At 42.0% G+C, this 23873-nt stretch overlaps 1 protein-coding gene and 1 long non-coding RNA gene across 4 annotated transcripts in view; one reads left to right on the top strand and one right to left on the bottom strand.

Annotated features, from left to right (window-relative positions):
- The window catches only part of LOC147333169 (uncharacterized), a 54006-nt gene extending 41568 nt beyond the window's left edge, over positions 1–12438 (top strand). For both annotated transcript variants that reach the window (XR_015128879.1, XR_015128878.1), the window contains 3 exons: positions 9277–9475; positions 10577–10692; positions 11801–12438. This is a non-coding gene — a long non-coding RNA (uncharacterized LOC147333169). The remainder of the gene's footprint in view (positions 1–9276; positions 9476–10576; positions 10693–11800) is intronic.
- Positions 321–23873, bottom strand: part of grin2ca (glutamate receptor, ionotropic, N-methyl D-aspartate 2Ca) — a 77115-nt gene continuing 53562 nt past the window's right edge. For both annotated transcript variants that reach the window (XM_086290146.1, XM_086290147.1), the window contains 8 exons: positions 14364–14532; positions 12624–12777; positions 11842–11967; positions 9262–9491; positions 5755–5915; positions 5450–5637; positions 3458–3690; positions 321–2630 (listed from right to left, as the gene is read on the bottom strand). In XM_086290146.1, the coding sequence (XP_086146272.1) occupies positions 1008–2630; positions 3458–3690; positions 5450–5637; positions 5755–5915; positions 9262–9491; positions 11842–11967; positions 12624–12777; positions 14364–14532 (2884 nt within the window). In that variant the 3' untranslated portion in view covers positions 321–1007. The remainder of the gene's footprint in view (positions 2631–3457; positions 3691–5449; positions 5638–5754; positions 5916–9261; positions 9492–11841; positions 11968–12623; positions 12778–14363; positions 14533–23873) is intronic.

Raw genomic sequence — 23873 nt, 5'->3', positions numbered from 1 at the left:
GTAAATGGATAAACATCCCTCTCTTTTCTTTTCCCAGGTGAAATAATTTGCTTGTCTTTCTGTATTAGTTACCATATGTACTGATCTTCAGGGTCATTTAGGAAAAACCGCTTGTTTGATTTGACCAAGTCTTGTTTAAATGTCTGTAGATTATAAGTGATCTGTGGAATAGCAGACCCTAGGCTACTTCACTGAAAAATGGTTCCACTATACTGTATTTATTCTTTCTGTATGATTTGATGGACTGTGTGCATAATGCAACTCAAGTTTAAATGAGAGAACCACTTTCTTTATATGTCCTTTGAATATGAGAGGACACAGATGAAGAGGACAGAGGATGATCCCAAAAGACCCTTGATGGCCTTGTTCTTTATTAAAGGGTAGTGTGACAATGGAAATACATGATACTTTATATGGTTTTCCCTTTTTAAAATCTCAGTCAAATTACATTAATGACCAGTGGAGCAGAAAGTCTCAGAACAACGGTGCGCCCAAGGTCATGGACTAAGAAATTTACGGAAGACATGTCAGTGGTTTGATCACAAAATTATATCGATAATTTATCACTCAATCGAAATGGTGGGAAACTGAAGTGAATTTGTAGGAAATGAGAGCAGAAAATCACAAGTTGTAATCAGATCGAGAGGCTACAGTATATTGTCTCCCAGTATTCGTTCACATAGCAACACAGCATTTAAAAATCGTTTAAATAACAATCAACGGGTTAAATTCTTATGTATTAAATACTTTTCAACATTGCCTTTTTTAAAATTTGTATTTCAGTTTGGCTTATAAAGTCCCAGCAGTAACTTGTTTTTGAGTGTCTTCTCCTTTTACATATCACTGCCCAAGATATTATTGCACTGATAATTGAGAGTCAATGCTCTCAAATACACTGTTGGTGTAGAGTTTTATTTTTGCTTTAACCAGAGGCTGAGGGGAGAACCTCCAGGCATTCCTTGGGGCTCAGTCACAGAGCCTAATGGAGGACTGTTAAGGATGGTGGTTCAGACCTCAGACTCCAGGCTTGAAACCCTACCCCAGGGCTTTGGCACATAGGGACTGTTGACTCTTCGCGCAACCAACACCTGCCTCCGGTCTCTAGGCCCAGAGCCTGGGTCTTCCCTGTTTCCTGTGCCATCGTAGGCCCCAAACATATTGTTGTGGTAAACCATCTGCCTGTCACTCATACGAGGCAGCATTGCTGCATTGTCTGGGCAGTGGCTTGTACAGGGAAACAAGTGGCACATGTCCTTGGAACTGTTGTAGAACTGGGACGGTCCCTGAGCCAGTGGCCCCACGTACACGGGTAAGTCTGTGTACGAGTTCAGGTAGGTGGAATAGTGTCTGTGCACCACTGTGGAGGAAGAACGGCGCAGGGCGGCTGCGTTCTGCAGAATGGCTTCCCTGTAAGAGGGCAGCCGGGTGGACTCGGAGTACTTGAGCTTTTGCTTGTAGGGGTAGGAGCCCATGTGGGCTGGGTCCAAGTAGGCTGGCTCAGCAGCCAAAGGGTAGCAGGACAGGTTGTGCCCCAGACTGCCATATAGCTTGTGGGGTTTGGGGTTAGCCACTACCACCCGTGGAAACAGGTCAGGCATGTCTCCTCTGGTCGGGGGAGATGTGGATGTCGAAGGCTTTGTTTCATCTACCTGATGGATCCTGTCATTGCCCCATGTGGCTTTGAGGAATGAGGCGCGGCGGTTCAGCTTGTCCTTTCCGAGGAGTGGTATGTCGTCCATGTCGGGTTCCAGGTAGGACTTCATGCAGGAGTTGCAGCTGGTGCTGCCACTAGGGTAGTGTCCTGCGGTGCAAGGCATGGCAGCTGCATTGGAGGCGTGGTTACTTAGGAGGTGATTTGCTCTCAGCTCGGCGAGGCAGGTTTGAGGTCCATCGTAATCACCTCTTACTCTCGGGTCTGCAGCATCAAACACATAGCTATGGGACCTCCTCCTGCGGCTCACACAGTCAGGGGGGTAGCTGAACTTCCTCCTCAGGGGTGCTCTGTGTTCCATGTAGATATCTGGCATCTGGAAGTCCCTGTAAGTGGCAAAAGGAGAGATGGGGTGACGGGCTTGGTTCTCCACATACAGCCTGCTGCTGGGATGGGGGTTTGACGGTCCGGCAGGAGAAGGATCCCTTATGGCGATGTGAGGGCTGCTGAGACTGGAGATGGGCAGAGTCCTCTCTAAGATGTGCTGACTGCTGCGGGCGGGCAGCGTGTACCGGAGTGGGGTTGGTCGAGTTACCACCCGGGGCTTATCCAGGAGGGTTTGGGATGAAGAATCCCCATAATGAATGGGAAAGGTGGGTGTAATGGCCCTCTGAGGGTACGGAGAATGGTTGTCTGTGATGCTTGAGATGTAGGGCAGGCGTCCGTGAGTCATGTCTGTGGTGGTAACTCTGGGTGGCAGGGCAGCTCGCACATTGTCGGCCCCCCGCCTGCTCCAGTTCTCTATTGTTTTGGTGGCATTATCCAAAGAGTTCTCCACTCTTGCAGAGGACACCATGTCCTTGGCTGTTTTAAGCATCTTTAGCATATTGGCTTGTGTATAGTTAGAAGTGACGTCTGGACTCTGTATGCTCCCGTTGTGGTCAGCGGACTCTACCCCATTGAAGCAGCTGTAGATGCCCTGCGGAGAGGTGGAAAGTTAATATTAATATGTGTAAACTTCATTAGATACCAGAATGACCGGCAATTTCATCAACTGAGTGGGATAAAAAAAAAAGAGAGATTTTATTGACATGCTGACCTAGTAAAGTGGAAAAAAATGACAGAAAGCTGTAACTGCAGAAGGAGAGTCGTTATTGTTTTGATGGTTTATGTGCGTGTTGCTGTGATTGAAATGTTGTTTGGACAGATTCATCTCAGGAATATAAATGAGCGATTTGCTGATCGTGCACTTACCATATTAGTTTTTCCACTTTTATCCCATCAGCTATATTTTACATCCACATTGCATATCTCTTTGGAATACTTAATCTCATTTTTGACTACACTAGACACACAGATGAAGTTTATTTTTTTTAAATGGGGCAATTTAGATTCAGTTTCACCAGCAGCACGACTGCCACTTTATTCCAGTATCCCTGAAGTCCCTTCGTTGCTTTAAGCTCACTGTATTTTACAGTCTTTCTTTTGCTACCCTTGAACTATTGTGGTTGTGTTACTCACCTACTGGATTTCCGATGTCTTTTAATGCTCTACTTTGAAGGAGACCTCACAAAGGATACAGCATTTTTTTACAATTGTGAATTTTTGTGCCGTTAGTTTGCGTAAACATGAGCACTGAATCTGTTTGGGTGAATTTTCCTTGTTGGGAACTTATTATTATTATTATTATTATTATTATTATTATTATTATTATTATAGATAGTTTTTTAGATTTTACTGACAGCACATGAATGCACTTAAAGCTACGTGGCTGATGAAAGTAACATAAACCACTTGGGTACTTACTCTGCTGATAGCTAGGAGGAAGTCCAAGCGCTCTGATTTGTGGACTGAATGTCGTAGTTTCCAGTAGAGGAGATGTTCCCAAGCAAAGACCAGCAGGCTCAGGCCCATGGCAACAAGCAGCATGTAGAAGACCCCCGCCATATTGTCAATGTCCAGCTTACTGCTCATGACTTCTTTCTTTTCATTACGGCAGATGCCAGTGAGCCAGACGGTCTGCAGCTTTTGTGTGTCACCTGTGAGCGAGGAGCAGAGAATACAGGCTTAAGCTCTATTTGCATAACACTAGCAGTATTTTGAGGGAGTAATAGAACACCCTCCAATCTCCTTTGAACATCATTCACATGGGATAATGAAATTCTTTCAGATAATCAGTACCCCAGATAAAACGGAGTAAAGTTGTTTTTTTTTGCAAATTGAAAAATCCTGGGCAGACAGCGGTTGTTTGTCTAAAACAAGGGGTCTCAAACTGCAGCCCCACAGACCAGGTGGGAGCATGGGTAACATTTACCTGGCTGCAAGAAGGAAATGCACCTCTGTAAATTTAATTCATGCAAAGTTCATATTGAACTAAGCAGAAAACAAGACCAAGGTAGCACTCCTTTTCAATTTCAGGATCACTTTTATTATAGTCATTTAGGTTTGTGCAGATGCAGACAACATATCCGTCTTGCTATGTTATGCGATTTCTCCACATGTTACTGACAACTGCGACTTGGACTTGTCTTGGTGCACGCATGCATGCACACACAAGTCCTTGCACGTATTTCTGCTTCCTTTGGAATAAATGTGCATGTGTGGAATGGCTGCACTGGTGCATCTCAAAATGAGAGAAAACGCAAGGATGGTTTCATTTTTAAATTAGAGCTTAACAGCCTCTACTACATACTACGTATGTATGCAGAGGTCATGGCGGACACTAGAGGAGAACCAGGTGAGATTTTTCCCAAACACTGGAGGACTCAGAACGACCTTAAATAATTAAGTAATTAATTAATTACAAAAAAGATCCAGGCAACTGATCAAATGATAACTTTCAACTTATTCTCACTAATTACAGTGTCTAAATCATGCTTTTTTTTTTGTGCTGTATAAATGACTCTCTCCAACTGCTGCAGCTGCAGCGTCTCTCGTAATGTTGGATAGGGGAAGTGCTCTCTGGTGTGTGTATTTCTCTGTCACCGGGAGCTGTAGTGCTCTGCTTGTTTTGTTCGATCAGTACAGTATGCATTACAGAGGGTGGAAAGTGCTACCTTAACAAGTGAACTTTAACCCCCAGCCCCTGTATGTCCTGCACCGATGCCATTGGTTATTTGTGATTTCTCAGGGGGACGATACGATGATCCAGTGATGGAGACCATCGCCCAGCCTTATGGCTATTATTGCAAAGAAAGCTTTCACATCGCTGGCTCTAGCAAACATGTTAGCAGCGATATCAGTAAAAATAAAGCTACAAATCAAAAGAAACATAAACCACCATCCGGATCATCTGAAAACATTTTTTGGCAACACCAACAGTGTTGGCTCAGTCATTTGTTTGCTTCCTAAACTGCCTCCACAAAAACTGTGAGATCTTTATGTTTACGACAGCTGTTGTCTTCCTCTTCTTCCCTCTAGAATAAAAATCTTCCTGCCTAAATCGTGTGCCTTTGCTGCTGATCTGAGCAGTGATAAGTCTGCCAGTGTGCTTTATTATCCAAATGTTTACCTACTGCATATTCTGCCAAAGGTTATGGGGATTTTGCCCGAGGCTTTGCAATAATTTGCCTAAGGACCTAATGAATCACATTTGATCTTATCTCATGAAAGTTTCTTTATTGCTTTTATGATCTTTCATTCTCTCATTCAGATACATTTTACTGTAATAATATTGTGTGGCCCTTTTATTACAACAGTATAGGTTTTGCTTTCAATCATTAGAATTTTTTCTTATTCAGCTTTATGGGGATACTGCAAATACAAATATTAAAGCAATCTATTAAATGAAGAATTTACCATCAGCCAGGAACTGGAGCAGGGCCAGGTCGATGGGTCGTTTCCAGCGTGAATCCTTCTGGAGTGCAATGCCATAACCAGTGGTAGCAAACACTTTGCCACTGCCAATTGTCACCAGCTTACAGCCTTCATCTTTGCCAGCCATGTAATTCAACACAGCAGCGTCATAGATAAAAGCATCCAGTTTCCTAGCAGGGTAAAGAAAAGGATTTTTACTCAAATGGACATCGTGTAATTGTCTGGCTCTTCTTTCAGTCACACGTCTGCTGTGAGGAGACTTTTTACGATTCCTGGCAGACACTTACCCTGTTTTGAGGCTGTTAAGGGCATCCTCCACTCCCTTCTGGTTGTATTTGACCATGTGGGCATGCATCTCGGGATAGTTACTCCTTATGTTGCGCTCTGTGCTGCCATTTGGGACGGTACCAAAGCGGAATGGAGGATACTGCTCCTGCGGCTTTTGAAACTGGAAGTAGAATAACAATTTTTAATGACAAAAATAATGCCGTTGATCGAATAAGTGTCTCAGGAGAGACGATGGCATATAGACATAGATTATTCAATCACTCTGATGTTTTATGAGGAAGCACTTCTCCTCATGTGAAAGAGAAATAAGAACAAGAAGGCTCAAGGAAAAACTGAAATGTGATGATTACAATTTCCATTAAAAAAAACTTGATCTTTGGATCCAATATTGTCTGTTTTCAGACAAAATAATTCACAGCATGCCGAAGGTTTTTTTGTTTGTTTGTTTTGTTTTGTTTTTTCATTGAAGGAAGTCTTTCTAAATTGAATACAACTAAACAATACAACTAAGCCCCACAATGCTGGTTGGTGGCTCCCGTATTGTGGTGTTTAGCTTCTAGATGTGGCTCTTGTAGGCTGTTCTGTTGGAGCTGATTGTGTCTGATTACAAGCTGAACATGCGGTTAATTTGTATAAAATTTCTGCATGTCAGAAAGACAGAGTGCTCGTGAACAGACTGACATTAAACACAAGTCGTCAGAGCAACCGAAGTGGCAGAGTACAGGTTACAGTGTTGGCATTATGAGGAACACCAGTGCAGTCTCCGCCCGTAACGTATCCCGTCTTCATATTTAGAAATGAAATATCAATATTGTGATAAAATGCACAGAGATTGATATGTAAACAAATTATATTTGTTTGTACAGTTATGCATTTCATCACCTCGTTGCTCAAAAAAAGTTATTAATTTAACCAGTCCCGTTATCTGTTTTTTAATTTTCTCTAGGATTCATAATAATATAATCATTGTGATTTGTTTTTTCAAATTCTACTATGACTGTCTAATTATATTACAGTGAAAATCTGATAATGTGACAGATAATATGAGAAAACAGAGAAATGACATTTGCTGCAGTCTGCATGGCAGAAGCTAACACTTCTGGAGGAAATCACATCAGCTGCAGCACAGGCTGCTGACATCAGCCCAGGATCAGCGTTATTAATGGTCAGTCGGGGCCCTGTAGTACGAAGCAAGTACAACATACCCAGGATATCATTTCACCTCACTTACTCCAACACTGGCAATCAGGGTAAGCAGTCACACAAAGGTGGTTATCAACTCAATAAATCAACCCAGGGCTTTCAATCATGTTCTCATGAAATAGATGTCATTGGCATCATCTGACCACAAATAAGACTTCCCAAAGGAACATGAAACTATATTATCTTAAAAATAAGAGGCTACACTGACTATACAGACTGAAACCAACACAGCTGCTACAGAAAAACCGCCTGTATGAGTGACTGAAAGTCAGTGTGCAGTAGTGTAGTATCGCCTATCTGAAGCCAAGATGAAAAGGGCTGAACTATTAATGCTAGTATTAACGCTCTGTCATTAAGGCACCAATTAATTATTTTATTTTATTAAATTTTAGATGTGCGGAAGATTTTTAGTTTTCATTTTTTTCATCTGCAGAATGATCAACAAAATCCACCCAAGGATGTCAAACATACGACCCAGGGGCCAGAATCTGCCCAGCAACAGAAAAGCATTTTGGCCCACTAGAGGTTTTTTCACTAATAAAGACTTCCCACATGGTCATTCTTGGTACACTGAAGTAATTAAGTAATAGAAAAACATTTAAATGACTGAAAATTTCCCATCTGCTATAAAAACGTTTGGATCTACAGTAAAAAAACAAAAAAAAAAAAACAGTGCTAGGCTGTGAGCTAACCGATGTTTTTCTGTAATTTTACACATTTATTTCTTACAGTTTAAGCCCAAAGAGTCACGCTGATAGATTTCTTTCATTTACTGAAGCAACATTTATTTACCTTGGAGAAAAACTGAGACGTTCTGTTGAAATTGCAAGTGTAGTTGAACTCCTTTACACTGACAGACGGGAGCTTCAGGGGAGTGGGCCGTATGTAGTTCACGGTGTAAAATGTGTTGGACATGCCTGGCTTAGACAGCGTGGAAATTTGATAAGGTCCGCAGGTACAAATGGACGTCCTGCTTTAGGGTTTTATATTAAGGAGCATAAACAATAAAATTGTTGTGAAATTATTTGCAGCCAACAGAAGAAATGTAAAGGACTAAAGCTGCAAATAAGAATCTTTAGACCCTCCTGGTGTCCACACAGAGGTCCCAGGGATCTTCCAGGGTGACGCTATTGTCTCAAGAACTGATTGGTCAGTAGGTGCTGATCTGATACCTGTTGATCTTTACAATTCAAGCCATCAGACATGAACTTCTGAACATCTGGCACATTATCCAAAAGTCAAAAATGAACAAATAAACGACACAGTATTTCTGATGTTTATCAGGAGTATCTGACCAACCTCCCTGAATCCACCTGGATGAAGATTTTGCAGAAAGCCATCAGAATAATGAATATTTTTCACCATCAACTCTGAAGAAAAAGCATGGCATGAACTGTGGTTATGGAGAATTATTACACCCCTACTTTAAAGGTTAGTGCCAAAAGAAGTTCGGGGTAGCGACGTGTTACCAACTTCCGACTTGCAAAAAGTTGTTGTGTAAGTGAAGTGCCTTTTCTGGACAACCGAGGTAATCATCTCCCTTAACACTGCAGTGCCTTGAAAGTAGCTGAGCTTGTCTCTATCACTCTCCTCTGATACAAGGTCACGTTCTGTGGTGTCTTCTTGTACCTCATTTACATTTACTTAACCTAAGGGGTTCGGCACAGCTGGACCAACAGCAGTTGAGCGCTCACTTCCCACCATGCTGCCAGGCAGAATTCCCTTTAATAATCTATGGGCTCGCTGTCAGACTGATTCTGTTTCCTTCGCTGCATTGCAGAGTTAATGTATGATGAAACTGGAATTGTAAACGACTTTGCTAGACTCGTAATGAGCGGCGGACTGCTTGGTCTTTTCCTCAAATGCCTCTTTAATCCCTTCAGTTGCCTGCAAGCAAAAAGTCTGCAAATCATTTTTTGTGCTGATGGTTTAACATGGATTTCCTCGTCAATATTCCTATAAAACACATCCCCGGGCCAGACAAATATGCATAAGATAATACCAGAAAAATATAATCGCCGTCTACCCAGAAAATCCACTTGTGTATTATGTTTCACAGGCTTTCCGTTGACATCACCTTCCAAAGAGTCTGGCTGTGTAATTCAATTTCCCCACTTACTGTGTGAACCCTTTAGTGTTTTGCAGGGAAAGTGGAAAGTCACAGCTATGACATTGGCATTTCTGGATGTTTACACTTCATAGCTCTGCCACATGTTGTTTGCACTCCTAAAATAGAGCACTTTCCTAAGCTGTACATTAAACACAGCAACACGCTCAGGACGGTCAATGACAGAGGTCTGTACCTTTTTGTCACTCAGTCCGGACACTGTGTCGATGTACTGCTCCTGGATCATGAAGGCTGCCAGGTTGGCTGTGTAGGAAGCCAGGAAGATGACGGCAAAGAAAGCCCAGACCAGGACCATGATCTTGCTAGTGGTGCCCTTTGGATTCTCAACAGGGACAGAGTTATTGAAGACAATTCCCCACAGCAGCCACACAGACTTCCCGATGGTAAAGGTGGGACCTCCGGGATCTAGAAAGGATGAAGTAAAGAGGGGACATTTAGTACCGGCCAAGACGATGACCCAAGTATCTGTGAAATCTAACACGTTTAAAATATTTATTTGTTAATTAATATCTTGACGTGTTTTTTGGTAACATATTAGTGATAGAGAAAACTTTAGGGATGAACAAACATAGTTATACTTATTGTTCAGACCAGGGGTGCCCAATCCCGGTCCTCGAGAGCTACCGTCCTGCAGCTTTTAGATGCATCCCTACTCCAACACAGCTGAATCAAATGGTTTGATTACCTCTTCAGCATGCCATCGTGTTTGGCAAAGGCCTGATAACAAGCCATTCATTTGATTCAGCTGTGTTGGAGTAGGGATGCATCTAAAAGCTGCAGGACGGTAGCTCTCGAGGACCGGGATTGGGCACCCCTGGTTCAGACTTTCACTTCTGATGATAATTGAGTTTTTCCCCTAATGGCTCAATCACAGTAAACTAGAAATAGGAAGGCAACATCCTTGAAAATTGGTAGTTGCCTAGTAGTTTGGTGATTGCACAGGTTGGCTGGTGGGAGGCAACCAGTCTCCAAACAGTTACTGTACAATTTAGATCGACTGCAGTCACTCTGAGATGGACTGGTGAAGATGTGTGTGTGGATTATGTCAGTCAGTTTGCGCCATCTGTGATGTGACTCTTTGCAATTTGAGAACACACCGGCTGCAACTGGTATTTGATTAGATAAGTATATACAAAAGAACGTTGTCCAAGTTTGCCTATGTCAGCTTTCATTTAACTCTTTATTACCCAAATATTACTGACTGGTCTTGAGTTATTGGTGTAGTATTTCAGTCTAAATCAAACTGACTTATGCAGCAATAATATGTAACTGAATGTGCTGATGGTCACAAAGACACCAGTTGGGTAAATCTCAAGTTACATGTCAAAAAGAACATGATTGGTGTTTTATTATTTATTGTTATTGTTTTATTGTTTATATTGTTACCTTTGTGACGTCATATATGTCGTACTTTATAGAATATATAAAAATAAAGACTGCTGTAATAAAGATTAAATGGGTTTAACCCATATGTCCTTCATCCATTATAGAATACTTCATAGACCCACATGGCTCTGAAATTAAACTGCAGCGTCTCAATCTACCAGGCATCGATCCAACGTGGCCACTGTAAACAGGATTGGATATGAAACCTTTAACAAGTCAGGTCTGCCATGTTTTAAATCAGTTTTTAAAATTACATTAAAATGGTATTTTGCTGCTGCATACTGGAAAAAAGTTTGTTTGCTAGTTTAAAATGGAAAATGTATATCTTGATCAATATTTTCTGCATGGATTAAATTCCACTTTAAACTTTCCGAGAATGTTTGCGAATTCAGAAAAAATAAAAATGTAAAATGGTTTTGTGGGTGCAAAGATTTTAAGAAGATTTTCATGGATACAAATAACCAAAGTCCAAAATGACCCTCACTGAGCCCTAAATGCAGGTTAATTTTCCATTAGAGAAAAGCTCATTACGGTACCCAACACAGTATTTGGTAAATGTTGCTACCAATATATCATTGAATTTAAACAAAAGATGATTTTTTTTCTATCCTCTGGCAAACATTCACCTTAAAGAAGGAATGAGTCCTTGACAACTAAGAGTCTGAGGCTTTTAGCCGGATTAAATCATTATTCATCTCATGAGTTTACAAAACCTTTTAATTATATTTAATGGCAAAACACACCAATTACTGCAATATCTTTTCATTGCTTTAGATGACGGTTTGCAGTAGCCACCACAGAAGGACCGGCCAAAACAGATTGAGTAGCTCATTCCTGAACGAGGGGCTACCACTGTGGCAGGGACGTGGTTCGGTTATGAAAAGTATGCAAATTATGCAGCAAACCAATCCACCTCAGACACATCAAACCTCCTCTGCTACATACACAATAATCACGTAAAAGAGTGTGGAGAGAGTTCATTGATGAGAAGTAAAAAGAACCGTCAGGTGCTCAAAATAAACCTTAGACTCAAACGTTAGAACAGGCTTTTTCCTGCAAGGCACCATCTAACGAAGACCCACGAAGATCATAGCGGCCATTACAACGTATCTCTATCAATATAATGTTTTGTGCATCGGTCAAAACACTCGACTTGAGGTACACAACACGCAGCGTAAAACAAGCTGCCTCGCAACGAGTGTCGGGTCAAAGTCTTGGAGGAAATTGGAGGAAAATTGCACTGTTTTAATAGATCTTTAGCCCCAATTAGCAGGTATCTGTGTCCTTGTAATACTTGCATGAAGTTTCTGTTTGGTTAATTGTTCGAGGGCTGAGGCGCTGATGGACTGGACCGGGTTAGGAGACTCACCTTTGGCACTGACCAGGCTGCGGTTATACCCAACTGGACTGCAGTATTCAAAGACAAAGACTGTGATGGCCACAACTGTGAGACACATGACGAACATCATCACCCACACGGCTGGACTGTAGGGTTCTGCGGGGACAGAGAGCACAGCCAATCGAGTGCACATGTTTGCAGATATATGCAAATATGAGTGTTTTATAGATGTTCAGGTACTTTACGTCTGTAGACCACGAGGTCACACTACAATAAACTGATAATTCGTAATGTGTCAATATTTGCAAAACACATAGATGGTATACTTTATTGATATCATATGAAGTTCTGTTACTTTACGCTTTTCTTCAGTGAAGCTGTGACTAATAACATTACTACAGTGTGTCGGTTGGTGGTGCTGCCATCTGCCACAGGTCCACTGACCGTGGATCCAAACCTCGCACGGCCCCACTTCAAAGAGACTTGAAATATCCCCAGCCGAGTGAAATCATTTTACCCAGTACAAAGGTAATTATTGCAAACATCAATAAAATGGGTAGAAAAGTTTCAAAAGGTTTCCTGTGAAACTGCAGCAGCTCCTGACTGAGAAACCAAAACCTTGTAATGTTTTATTTTTGCATTTTTATATAACGATAAAGTGACTTTAAATGAAAGCGGTTGTGATGCCTCACATATTGCATGTCAGCCTAAAAAGGTCGAGATATGAGTTTCTTTATTTTCGCGTGTTTTCCGGCCTTTTGCACAGTGATGCTTTGATGTTAGTTAAAATGCTTCTAGGAAACATTCCTCACCTAAAAAAGCAGAAGGAGAGACCGTCCCATTACTCCGAGCCACCATCACGCTGATCCCTGTCTCCACAAACGGCACCGAGAAGTCAATAATCTCTGAGCGCTCTTCATTTATGGTCAGTGAACCGATGGCCATGTCGGCCCGTTTGTAGAACACCTGTGGCAGAAGAAGAGTCTCGATTTTATGTTTTTTATTGGATTTTTTTTGGGTGGTTGGGGTTGGATGTAGGTACAAACAGATAGCAGATGTTTGTATGATGTGATCATAAATCAAAGTCTTTGTAGCTACATAATACAGGACATCCTCTGCTGATGTTTGAGATAAATCTCATTTATCAGTGAAGTCGACACACTGGGCCTCTGCCCCTGAGGGTGATATACTTCCTGCTTCTTCCAGAGCTCAGCTAGCAGCCAGATGGACGCAGCTCAAAAGCAACTGCCAGTGTTATCCTGCCCTTTTTTTCCTCCAGTGCATTGTAACACATGATTTGCCATCTAATCCGTCTCTAATCCATCATAATGTATTGGAGCATATAGTATAATACCTATTACATAAAGTCACACTTACCAAATGTTAGAAGCTGGAAATGGAACAAGTGACTGAAGACTGCAGGCTCTGGATGGTCTGGCTGAAAAACGCTGATGCTATTTTTTTCTGATGTTTGAACCACAGCAGTGCAGTTCAAATTCCACTGTGACTTTGCAACCCTCCTTTTTTTGTTTCTATATAACACCACTGTTTATCATGCTGATGGAGAGCCGGTAGATTTACAGTCCAGACACTCATGCAAGCCATTAGCTCTCCTGCGGAGGTCGATGCCTCATTGAGCACAATAGCCTTCCTGTTTTTGATAAAAAAGGGTGTGTGTGTGTGTGTGGGGGGGTCCTACTAATGTTGTATCCTGCAACAACTCAGGAGAAGGGCCGGTCAGAGGAATCTGAAAGTACATCATTCACAAGGACACTTGCGCCTCCTTTTTGTGTTGACCCAGTCGACCTTGTCATACACATTTTCAATCAGAGACCAGACTTTTGTCTTCTTGAGGGTTTTTATTCTTATTTATTGTTGCCTGACACTCAGCATCAAAACGAACAATCCGACTTCTAGTTTCACTGTGCTTTCAGTTTCAGACGTGTTTTCTGGGTGACTTTTATCAAGCTCTCTTTATGCCTGCGTTGGTTCACTCCGGGTACTCTGACATCCACAGTCTGAGGACATGCATGTTGGTTAATTGCTAGACGTAGATGCGAATGCAAATTTGAGTGGTTGTCTGTCTCTGTGCATGTCCTTGCGATAGACTGGTGGCCTGTCCAGGGTGTACCCTGCCTCTCACCTTGGCTTACTGTGACCCTGAATTGGTTGTGCGGAACAACCTGGTTGGATAATTTCAGTGTTTTTTATGGATATTGTTGTCACCCTGCCCGGCAGGTGGGCAGCATGGCCTTTAGGAAGGCTTTTCTACACACCGTGGTTGTAATGAGTAGTTATTTGAGTTCCTGTTACCTTCCTATCAAGCAGTCAGGCCTCATCTCGTATAACTCCAGTCCTGTGGGATAGTTTACTCTCTGTAAACCCTAAAGATGGTTTTGTTTAAAAATCCCAGTAGATCAAGTTTCAGTTTCTGAAACATTCAGACCTGGATTTTTATGATGTAGATTTTGTTTCTTGTTTTTTTATAAAAGAGGGGGAAAAAAAGATTTTGTATCTTGAAACAAAACTAAACTAGCTGCTTTTGCTCATACCTCTCCGATCATCCCGTTCCAGATTCCTCGAACCAGCTTGCCGTGCTTGCCGTTGGTGACCAGGTAGAGGTCGTAGGAGAACTTTATGGTGCGGGACAGTTTCTTCAGGATGTCTATGCAGAAACCTTTACAGCACAGCTTTGTGTATGGCTCAGTGTGGCCTACGATACTGAAAGGGAACGAGAAAGGAAAAAGAGATCGGAACGCTGGGATACTGAATTTTTTTTTTTAACATGTTTTCTTTGAGAAACTGCAGAAACAAACTATCTAAAACTGGAAGTTTTCTTCTTCTTCCTGTTTTGTAGACCCAACACATAGTCAGGTCATTTTTTACAAATGATTTGAGAAATGAGGAATGATTGACTGGAGTGGGATGAAGAGGTAATGAACAGCCATCACTTCATCGTCAAAGCTGCGGTGGATGTTGGAGGGAAATTGTGAGCCACTCTACAGGCGTGCACATGATGTCTTGGTCCCAACAGATGGATGAACAGCTGGGTGGAACAAAACAATACATACAGACATAGTTAATGACACACAAACAATAGCAGACACTCATTGGAGGATTATCTGGGCTGAATGATGGCGTTTTTGTGGGATGGGATGCTAAGGATATGGCGATACGTTGGTAAGGTTTATGGTGAGGAGGGCCGTTGCCTGTGGTTCCATCAGTCAGTCTTTCAAGTTCACCAGTAAAACAAACTGGTTGGAATGAACTGTGTATTAGTTTCTGTTTAAATGCCTTGTGAAAATCCCTGCCACTCTTAGGCTCAGTCACTTCGATAATGAAGATAAACTTTAATGCGTTTGTCACACAGTGCTGCTCTAACAGCGTAACGACTGCCTCTTTCTGTGTTAGAACAGCATATAAAACGTAGCATTAAGGCTGGCAGGCGGCCACGTTTCTCGCCAATCGTTTCATCTTTTATTATTCAACTACCGCTGCAAAGCTTTTAATGCTGCATTAAAAATGCTATATTGTTCCTTGCAGCCATATCTTCTTCAGACTCATGCATACAACAGTTTGTCCTCTGACCCGGGCTGATTGTCTCTGCTACAGTTTTAATGAAATATACCGGTGTAGTAGCGAGCACAAACCCAGCTGTCTGGGCCACAAAACAGACACAGCATGCCTTCTTAAATATTCTGCTGATCTTCAGACAGAGCAGGCAGCAGAAGCCCAGTGGACAGTTTCAGGCTTTGCATACTAAGTAAAATGGGCTGACGTAAGGTTTGAAATCAATTCTCCTTCTGCTTATCAGCAGGATTATGAGGAACGTGGCGATGAAAATGCCCTTCAGTTTCACACTAAGAAGATGACAGCAGCGATGTGAGCCAGGGAGAAGGACGGGAACACAAAGTCCCGTCTTGTAAAACACTTTGCTGTGATTTGGAGATTTGGAGTCTGCATTCCTCTCTCCCTCCCTGTGCTGCGAACTTGGATCAGAATGTAAATATGAAGGCTTATTTCTGAGCGATTTTATTTACATAAAGCTATTAATTTAATGACTTTTGATTTTCTCCGTAGCGGTCACTGTCTATCACTCACAGGTAGGTTTTGTCCTGTCCAAGTCCAGCCTCAGAGAAAGTTACTCAGACACAGAAACATTGTGCAGTCTGATCCTGACAGTTAAAACATAATGTGTGGCGCTTATTTAAATTTGTACATTTTTAGTGATTTGTATTCAGAAGTTTAAGCTGCGTTTGAAGATTAATTATCAAGAATCTCGACTTTAAAGCAGATTATGTTCCTGTTTAAGACACAAATCAAATCAAACGTTCTGAATCTACACTGAAAATGGTGAAATGACACGTAAAGGATCAGGATACAGTGCAGTGGTGGTGTCGGTGACCAGTGTTGGTCAAGTTACTTGAAAAAAATAATTAGTTACTGATTACTTCTCCAAAAAAGTATACCTGTTTACTGATTACTTATTTCCAAAAGTAATTAGTTACTTAGTTACTTTTCAAAAACATGATGCACAACCTGAAAACGTAATAAAGCAATAAACCTTTCAGCCCAATGCTATTTTATGCATAATCCATCACATAAAACTGAATCAAATGGAAAGCCTCTTTTTAAATGATTGGTTTTAATCTTTTATCTTTATGCACATTGCATCAAGCAAAAATTAAATTAAATGCAACAGTCTGTGACTGGAAGAAATGTGTTTAACATTTAAACCTATTTCCTACATATTCCAGTATATAAAATAAAATAATGTTTTGTGTTTACACTCTTTCAAATAGATGCAAGTAAAACACAGCAAAAAATAAATAAAATCAAAGATTCAGCAGCTCTGAGTCCTGTCGCTCTTAAATCTGTTGTCACCTGTTCAGCAGGAGTGGGGCGGGTGGAGGTTTGCCCACAGCGGTCATGTCAGTGGGAGGATCCGGGGGTGTCCCTGTGAATGTCACACTCCCGTGGCAGCGCGCTCGGTGCTCAGATTTGAAGTTTAATTTTTTGCTGTAGAAAGAAGTTTCTTCCAACGCAGAGTGAACAGCGCACGCTAATGTTTTCGTCACTTTTAAATATATTTTAAATAAATATAAATACGTCCACGCTTTAAACGCTGCCTGGTCGTACTCTCCCCTGCACTAGATGTTATCCATGTTGATCTGCACACGTCTGCCGCTGCCACAGACGTGTGCAGCGCTTACGTCATTGTCATGAGACACTCTCACAAACAAAACCACGACGGTTTATAGCGCCGTAACGCAGCGTGCTTACGGGGAAGTAACAATAATCTAATCGCTGTTTTTGCAATAGTAATTCCTTACATTACTTATTTCTTGAAGTAAGTCATCAGTTTACACCCATCTCTGTTAGTGACAAAACTGCAAACTGGTTATTACCCATCCACATGACCTGTTATCTTCAGTTTCACTGGACGCTTGGAGGCCTGATCATGCCAGCACTGTTTGCATCCATCCATCCATTTTCTCCCACTTATTCAGAAGAAAATAACACGTAACTTGTGTTGCTAATTTTATTATTTACCTAGACTAACTGCTGCTAAATAAGCTACATAAAATGACCCCAACTGGTGAAGTCGTTTTCCACTCAACAGTTTTGTAATCCAGTCGTCTAAATTCCCAATCCGGATCTCTCCTGACGACCTGTTTCGTCCACATTTTTCTGTTTTGTGGGTGTAAATCTGCCTGCCTTTGTTGTGCCCTTATTGATGTAAAAACTCAAAAACCAAGTGCTTGCTAAACTAGTGGTGCGAGGATATTAGAAGAAAAAGATGAAGTCAAACTAAGACGAATGAATGTTGAAGGGTTTGCTGATGCCGCTGTGCTCGCTAACAGGATTTTCCTGGATCCTTTATTATTGTGCGTGTTTGATAGTGCTTCTGAAAAAGAGGCATTTGTGAAAAAGTTGCCAACAATTGAGTCACAGTTGTGTGGGTAGGATCTGTTTCTAATTGTTCTGAGTGAAACTGGCCGTATGGGAGATAATTTCCGACAAACTTGATCCATTTTGTGTTATTTGGTGTTGGAGAATGTGGCGTTCTACCATCAAATGATTATTTCCTTCAGTGAGCAATCCCGTATGGTGCATGAGGTGGGCAGTGTGAGATAATGTGGCTGCAAAGTAGTGAGCCATGGGTGCAATGCAGAGAGCACTAATGACACATCACCCCTAACCTCCCCCAGACCTTCAGTCTAATGGACTCTGCACCCACACATCAGGACGGGGAGTCAATGAGACGAAAAGGCGAGGCTGCGAGGAGGAGCAGAGCCACGACAAACAGAAACAAACAAACACTTTAGAGGGAAACGAGGCTGCCACAGTACACCCCGAGTAAACACAGCGCTCCCAACATCCCTCGTCTCACCAGCTGCCAGGGTTCAGGGCTGGGCCTTAAATCAGCTGCCAGTCGCATTAAAATGGGTCTTTGGGAATCATTGCGTGTGTGTGTGTGTCTGTGTGAGAGAGAGAGACAGAGGTAGTTTATTCCTTGTGGACATTCTTGGAATATTGTTTTGATGGTGCTCTATGGATGGTGACAGTATGTGCCATTTTTTTCCCCGTGTGCACGTTCATTTCCATCCGTATCCCCTTCTTGGGAAAATTAAACTCATCACTCTCATTGAGAACCTCTTCAAGTCTTCACCTCTTAAAGGAGCTGTAAATTTGCACCAGGTGATTTTTTTTTCTTAAATATTGGGCTAAATTAGATTAGTTTGCAGAGCTTTTGGTGATGCTGAATCTGCTTTTTGAGGAAACAGGACAAAATATCTGAGGATTTGTGAAGTGAGATAATGGAGAGGAAAGAACAGACAGAAACATGTCCATGCTCGGTTTTTCCCCACACACAGACTTTTACATACAGTATATGTGGAGGTTTAATCGGTTTACTAATGGACTGTCCCCTCACTTATATTTTTAAAAGTTTAACCAGTTAGCCCGGCACTTCCTGTCTCATTGGCATCCTGGTGAGCACATCCTGTGACAGTGTCACTGTCTTTGACTCCACCTGGCAGCAGAATTAACAGAATCCGCATCTATGGAAAACACCGGTGCACAATTATTGTATAGTTGTTGTTTAAATTTCCAGATTAATAGTGGAAGATTTTAAGTGCAGATTATTGTTGTTTTCTGCATTTTTAATGTAATTTTTTACATTAAAATGTAAATGTCTTTTTTTCTGTAGGGGGATCAGTGGGGATTGGTGGAAACTAATAGTAAAGATAGAGAGAGGAGAAACACGGCAGCAGTTTTCCAGCTGAAATTGATTTTGGGGGATGATGAAACACAGCGGTTTTAGGTGTAGGTGATCTTTAAACAGCCTGATACACCCATTCATGAACCAGGCTGCCTGTCATTTGTACACATGGATTTGCTGACCATTCCGCTGGAACTGTAACACTTCCAACATGGAAGTCGGACAGCTGCAGCTGAGTCAGGAAGCCTCACTAAGTGCACATCGATCCTCTTCTAACATCTTTATTTTCCCGTGTCCCGCCCAAAAAATCTGTTTTTGAAGCACTGATTGGTTAATAGCCACCTTATGAACCTTTAATAAAGAGAATAAATGGTAAATGGCCTGTATTTATATAGCGCTTTACTAGTCCCTAAGGACCCCAAAGCGCTTTACATATCCAGTCATCCACACATTCACACACAGGTGATGGCAGCTACATTGTAGCCACAGCCACCCTGGGGCGCACTGACAGAGGCGAGGCTGCCGGACACTGGTGCCACCGGGCCCTCTGACCACCACCAGTAGGCAACGGGTGAAGTGTCTTGCCCAAGGCCACAACGACGGAGACTGTCCGAGCCGGGGCTCGAACCAGCAACCTTCCGATTACAAGGCGAACGCCCAACTCTTGAGCCACGATCGCCATAATAATGATGATAGTAATCTGAAGACAACAATAAGACATAATTGATATATCCCAGAAGTTGGGAAATTGCATCACAGCAGTCGACACATAAATAAATAACAGAGTATAGTTTGATACAGTTTATCACCTGCTGAAGGTGCAGAAGCAGCAAAGCAAACTTTGAAAAAACGCTTGTACTTTTAAGGAGCTTGGAAAGAAAGCGACTGGACCTTTTACCTCTCATCTGACAAGTTTCTTCTTCACTCTTATTTTTAATTCCTTTACGTCTGTACCTCAAGTTATTTTGCCTTTACTGAAATGTCTTTTAGGCTTATTGGACAGTACTTTGAAATAGCCTTTCACTTTATGAATACACCTGCATTACCCTCCCCAAAAATTCGATTATGGTTGGGGTTCCCTGTGGAGTGAGCGAGCTCTAATCTGTTTTATATCACTGAATAGATAAAGGTGCTTTATGGACTCGTGGGCCACAAAAGGAAACAAACAGAAAATCACGTATTGAGATGCAGCGATGAAACAAGCCTTCCGCTTTTTAGAGTTCATTAAGTTGTAGAAAAACAAACGTGATTGTCATTTAATATCCTAAATTTGGAGTTTTTGGAGCTTTTTTAATGAAGGTGGAGGATTAAGGAAGCAGGTCAGGTTTCCTGGTGGTCTTTGGGGGTTTTTACCTTTCAGTAAGACATCTCAACAACCTCATGGGGCAGCTCTGTTCATGACAAGGACTCCTACTGTGACTGAGCAGTGAGCTGGTAAACACACTGTATATATGAGGGAGTGCTGAGACTACACTATCCTCTGAGACCATCAATGTGTAAATTTACTTAGTGCAACTTTCTAGTACTGCGTATAGATCGTTTGGCTCTCAGGCTCCGGGAGCACATCTGCTGCTGCACTCAGTCTCAGCTTTAATGAAATCATCTTATCATCTAACTCCCATCGAATGCAGCTAATGTGTGATGACATTATCTTCTCAGGTCAATACTACCCTTCACCAGGGCATTAACTCTGAATTAGTCTTTGCCAGAGTGCTTTGAGGTAGAACCAGCTCCCTGCTGTTCAAAGACAGCGAGGAAGCGAGATTTTTCTGATCCGACAGGAGAACGTGCGCGACTCAAAAGGAAGAGCTCGTGGTAACTGCTGCGAGCTGCTTTTGCCAAGTCCTGACAAACGCCGGTGTCTGTTTGTCAGGCCTCTCTGAGGACGCGTGAGTGAATCACACAGATGGTCTGCTTGGCAAGCTGCGTGCATGGCCCAGGGGTTGAGGGATTGAAACGGAGAATCTGCATGACCAGTGGCTTCTCATTTAGAAAGCACTGACATGGGTCTGAGTTGCAATCATGTTTAGTGCTGAAGGGGAATTTGGAACTGTTGTCGAGATTCAGATAAAGAAAGATGGTGCTTTCAAGAGGCTGAGGGGGAAATTGGCCGACCACTATCGGGAATGCATATTAAAATGTGTGTAACCTGCAAGTTCTAAAAGTGTTTTCTCATACAGAGAAGTGTATGAAAATAAGTTAACTCCAGTTGGTCAGTATTTTACACAGATGTAGATTTTCTGTTTGAGGGGTTAGAGATTATACACACGTAAATACATGTGTGTCAGAGAGGACCGAACAATGCAATCAGCTGAGGATATCTGTGGAGAAGCAGCTCTCCTCCACAATCTCAGACTGCAGGTGCTGACTGTAGTCCTCGCTCTGCTCTGCAGCCTCGATGTTTAATTGCATTATGGATTTATTCTTCTTGGCTAGGCGGTAAAATCTCAGATCAGTCTAACTCTAGACTTATTTATTCCAAATAAATCCTTTCCACGTATAAATATATTCCTGCATAGTTTTGTAGCTGAAGTGGACATCTGATAGTTTAGGTCAGGGATGATGAACTCCAGGCCTCAAGGGCCAGTGTCCTGCAGGTTTTAGATCTCACCTAAATCAAATGATTAGTTCATTACCAGGCCTCTGGAGAACTTCAAGACACGTTGAAGAGGTCATTTAGCCATTTAAATCAGCTGTGATGGATCAAAGACACATCACACGTCACAATGATGGCTACATTGTTGCCATTCCCTTTCCAAATACTCCATGAATATAAGCGCATGCTGCTTTGCTCTGTCTTTTGTTAGTGTTGCAAAGGGATTACTTTTGAATTGGCAGAACAGGCAATCTGAAGACATCACTCAGGTGGCCACTCTCACCAGTCTCTGACAATTCAGACTAAATGAATGATAAATAAAACCTATAGATGAAGTCCTCAGTGTGTCTGTACTCAAGGATCCATCACAGTCCATCTAGTCACCCTTCATTGGTGCCGGATGCTTCGTTGGACCCCTCTTTGCCTCCGTCTTCTTTTTCCTTGGATTTTTGTTCGGCTCTGTGAAAACGTTTCATTGTTTGACAAGAGGAATTACGCTCTTTCTGTACTGGCAGGATGATTTGGTCAGCATGAGCGATTAAGCACTCCAGCGCTTCATAACACTGAAGGGACGTGATCTTCATCTTCCATCCCCTTCATGTCGTTAACGCCATTGTCAGTAATGGATAATAGCCTGTGCTTCTCCCCCCCCACTAATGAACACCAATATCAGTCTCTAGGTGTTCGGGATTGATGACATGGCCTAATCGTCCCATCTAATTGATACCCCTCCATGCAGCGCGTACATTTCCCTGATTGGGTCACAGAGTGATCTCCGGGATATTGCACTCTGGCCAAGCAGCCTAATGAGCATCTCACCATTGAGTGATAAGAAGTCATGCATGCGCTAATGGCAGAGGAAGAGTCTCTTAATCTCACACCTAATGGCACTCTCAAGTTAGTCACAGAATCAATTAAAATGGGCACGTTAACATGTGAGTGTGCATGTGGGACTGTGCGGTAAAGTGGGTTCACATAAGACGTGTGTGTGGCTGAGATGATCAACACATGTTGAAATGACCTGACCAGCTCTTGCCGTATATTCAGGGAGACCAAATGGCACCTGAAGATAAAGACACAACAGCAGCTGCCTAGCAAATTGATAACAAACCAACAGCATGTTTAAAAAGCATGTTAGCGCTTTGAGTTGAAACCCTCATGTAAGAACCGGTCCATTTATCTCTTTCTAGTAATAAACATGTGGAGTCACCGATGACTTCTACACAAGATCAAAGTTAACGAGCTCAAATCTGTACAAGGGAATGAAAATATAAACCTTGTCTTGGACTTTATTTTAGACGTTTTCACCTTCATCCTGCCAACATATTTAACATACATGGAGTAGAATAATTTACTGTAAGAATCAAAGTTGCCCAAAATTGTAGGTGGAATTGCCCATAAAGAAACAGAAAACATTTAATATACAGCACTGTGCAAAGTTTTTAGGCTGGTGTGAAAAAATGCTGTAGACAAAGAAAGTTTTCAGAAGTGTAAATGATCGTTTATTGGCCCCAAATGTTTTCTGCAGCAGGACAACGACCCCGACCGTACAGCCAAAGTCATTAAGAACTATCTACAGCATAAAGAAGAACAAGTAGTACTGAAAGTGATGGTACGGCCCCCACAGAGCCCTGATCTCAACATCATCGAGTGTGTCAGGATTACATGACATCCACAGAAGATCTGTGGTTAGTTCTCCAAGATGTCTGGAACAAGCTACCAGCCGAGTTCCTTCAAAAACTGTGTGCAAGTGTACCTAGAAGAAGGCAAAGGGTGGTCACAGCAAACATTTCTCTTTTGTTCATTCGCTGCATTTTGTTGATTGATGAAAATAAATGATTAACACTTTGTTTACAGCATTTTTTCCTCACCTGCATAAATCTTTTGCACAGTGCTGTCTGTGGCATCGTTAGAAGGAAGCCAATTGTATAAAAAATAAAATCGGGAAGATAAATAAAAAAATCTGTAAAGTATGATATTGTTCTCTGCACAGACCCCAGTCGACGGGGTGACGACTAAAGTACAAATTGACTTCAGCTAATTAAAATGTATTTCACATGTAACTTTGCCATAAGGCCAAGGTTAAACTTGGCTGTTAGCTTAATGCGCTCTGCAAGCTGTTGTCCGAACTCGTACTCTGTTGGTCAGCGATATTCTTATTACAAACTCCATTCCCCATCTGCTACATTAGCCTCCTGTCCCAGTGGTTACACCCTGTAGTGTTTGGAGTAATTGGCTTGC

The sequence above is a fragment of the Aulonocara sp. 'chitande type north' Nkhata Bay genome, linkage group LG4 (genome assembly GCF_057382095.1).
Source record: "Aulonocara sp. 'chitande type north' Nkhata Bay isolate Kocher_YH1m ecotype deep benthic linkage group LG4, A_spYH_male_GT1.1, whole genome shotgun sequence".
NCBI classification, from domain to species: domain Eukaryota; kingdom Metazoa; phylum Chordata; class Actinopteri; order Cichliformes; family Cichlidae; genus Aulonocara; species Aulonocara sp. 'chitande type north' Nkhata Bay.
The sequence above is the reverse complement of the archived record's forward strand: the minus strand, read 5'-3'. Positions and strand labels throughout refer to the sequence as shown.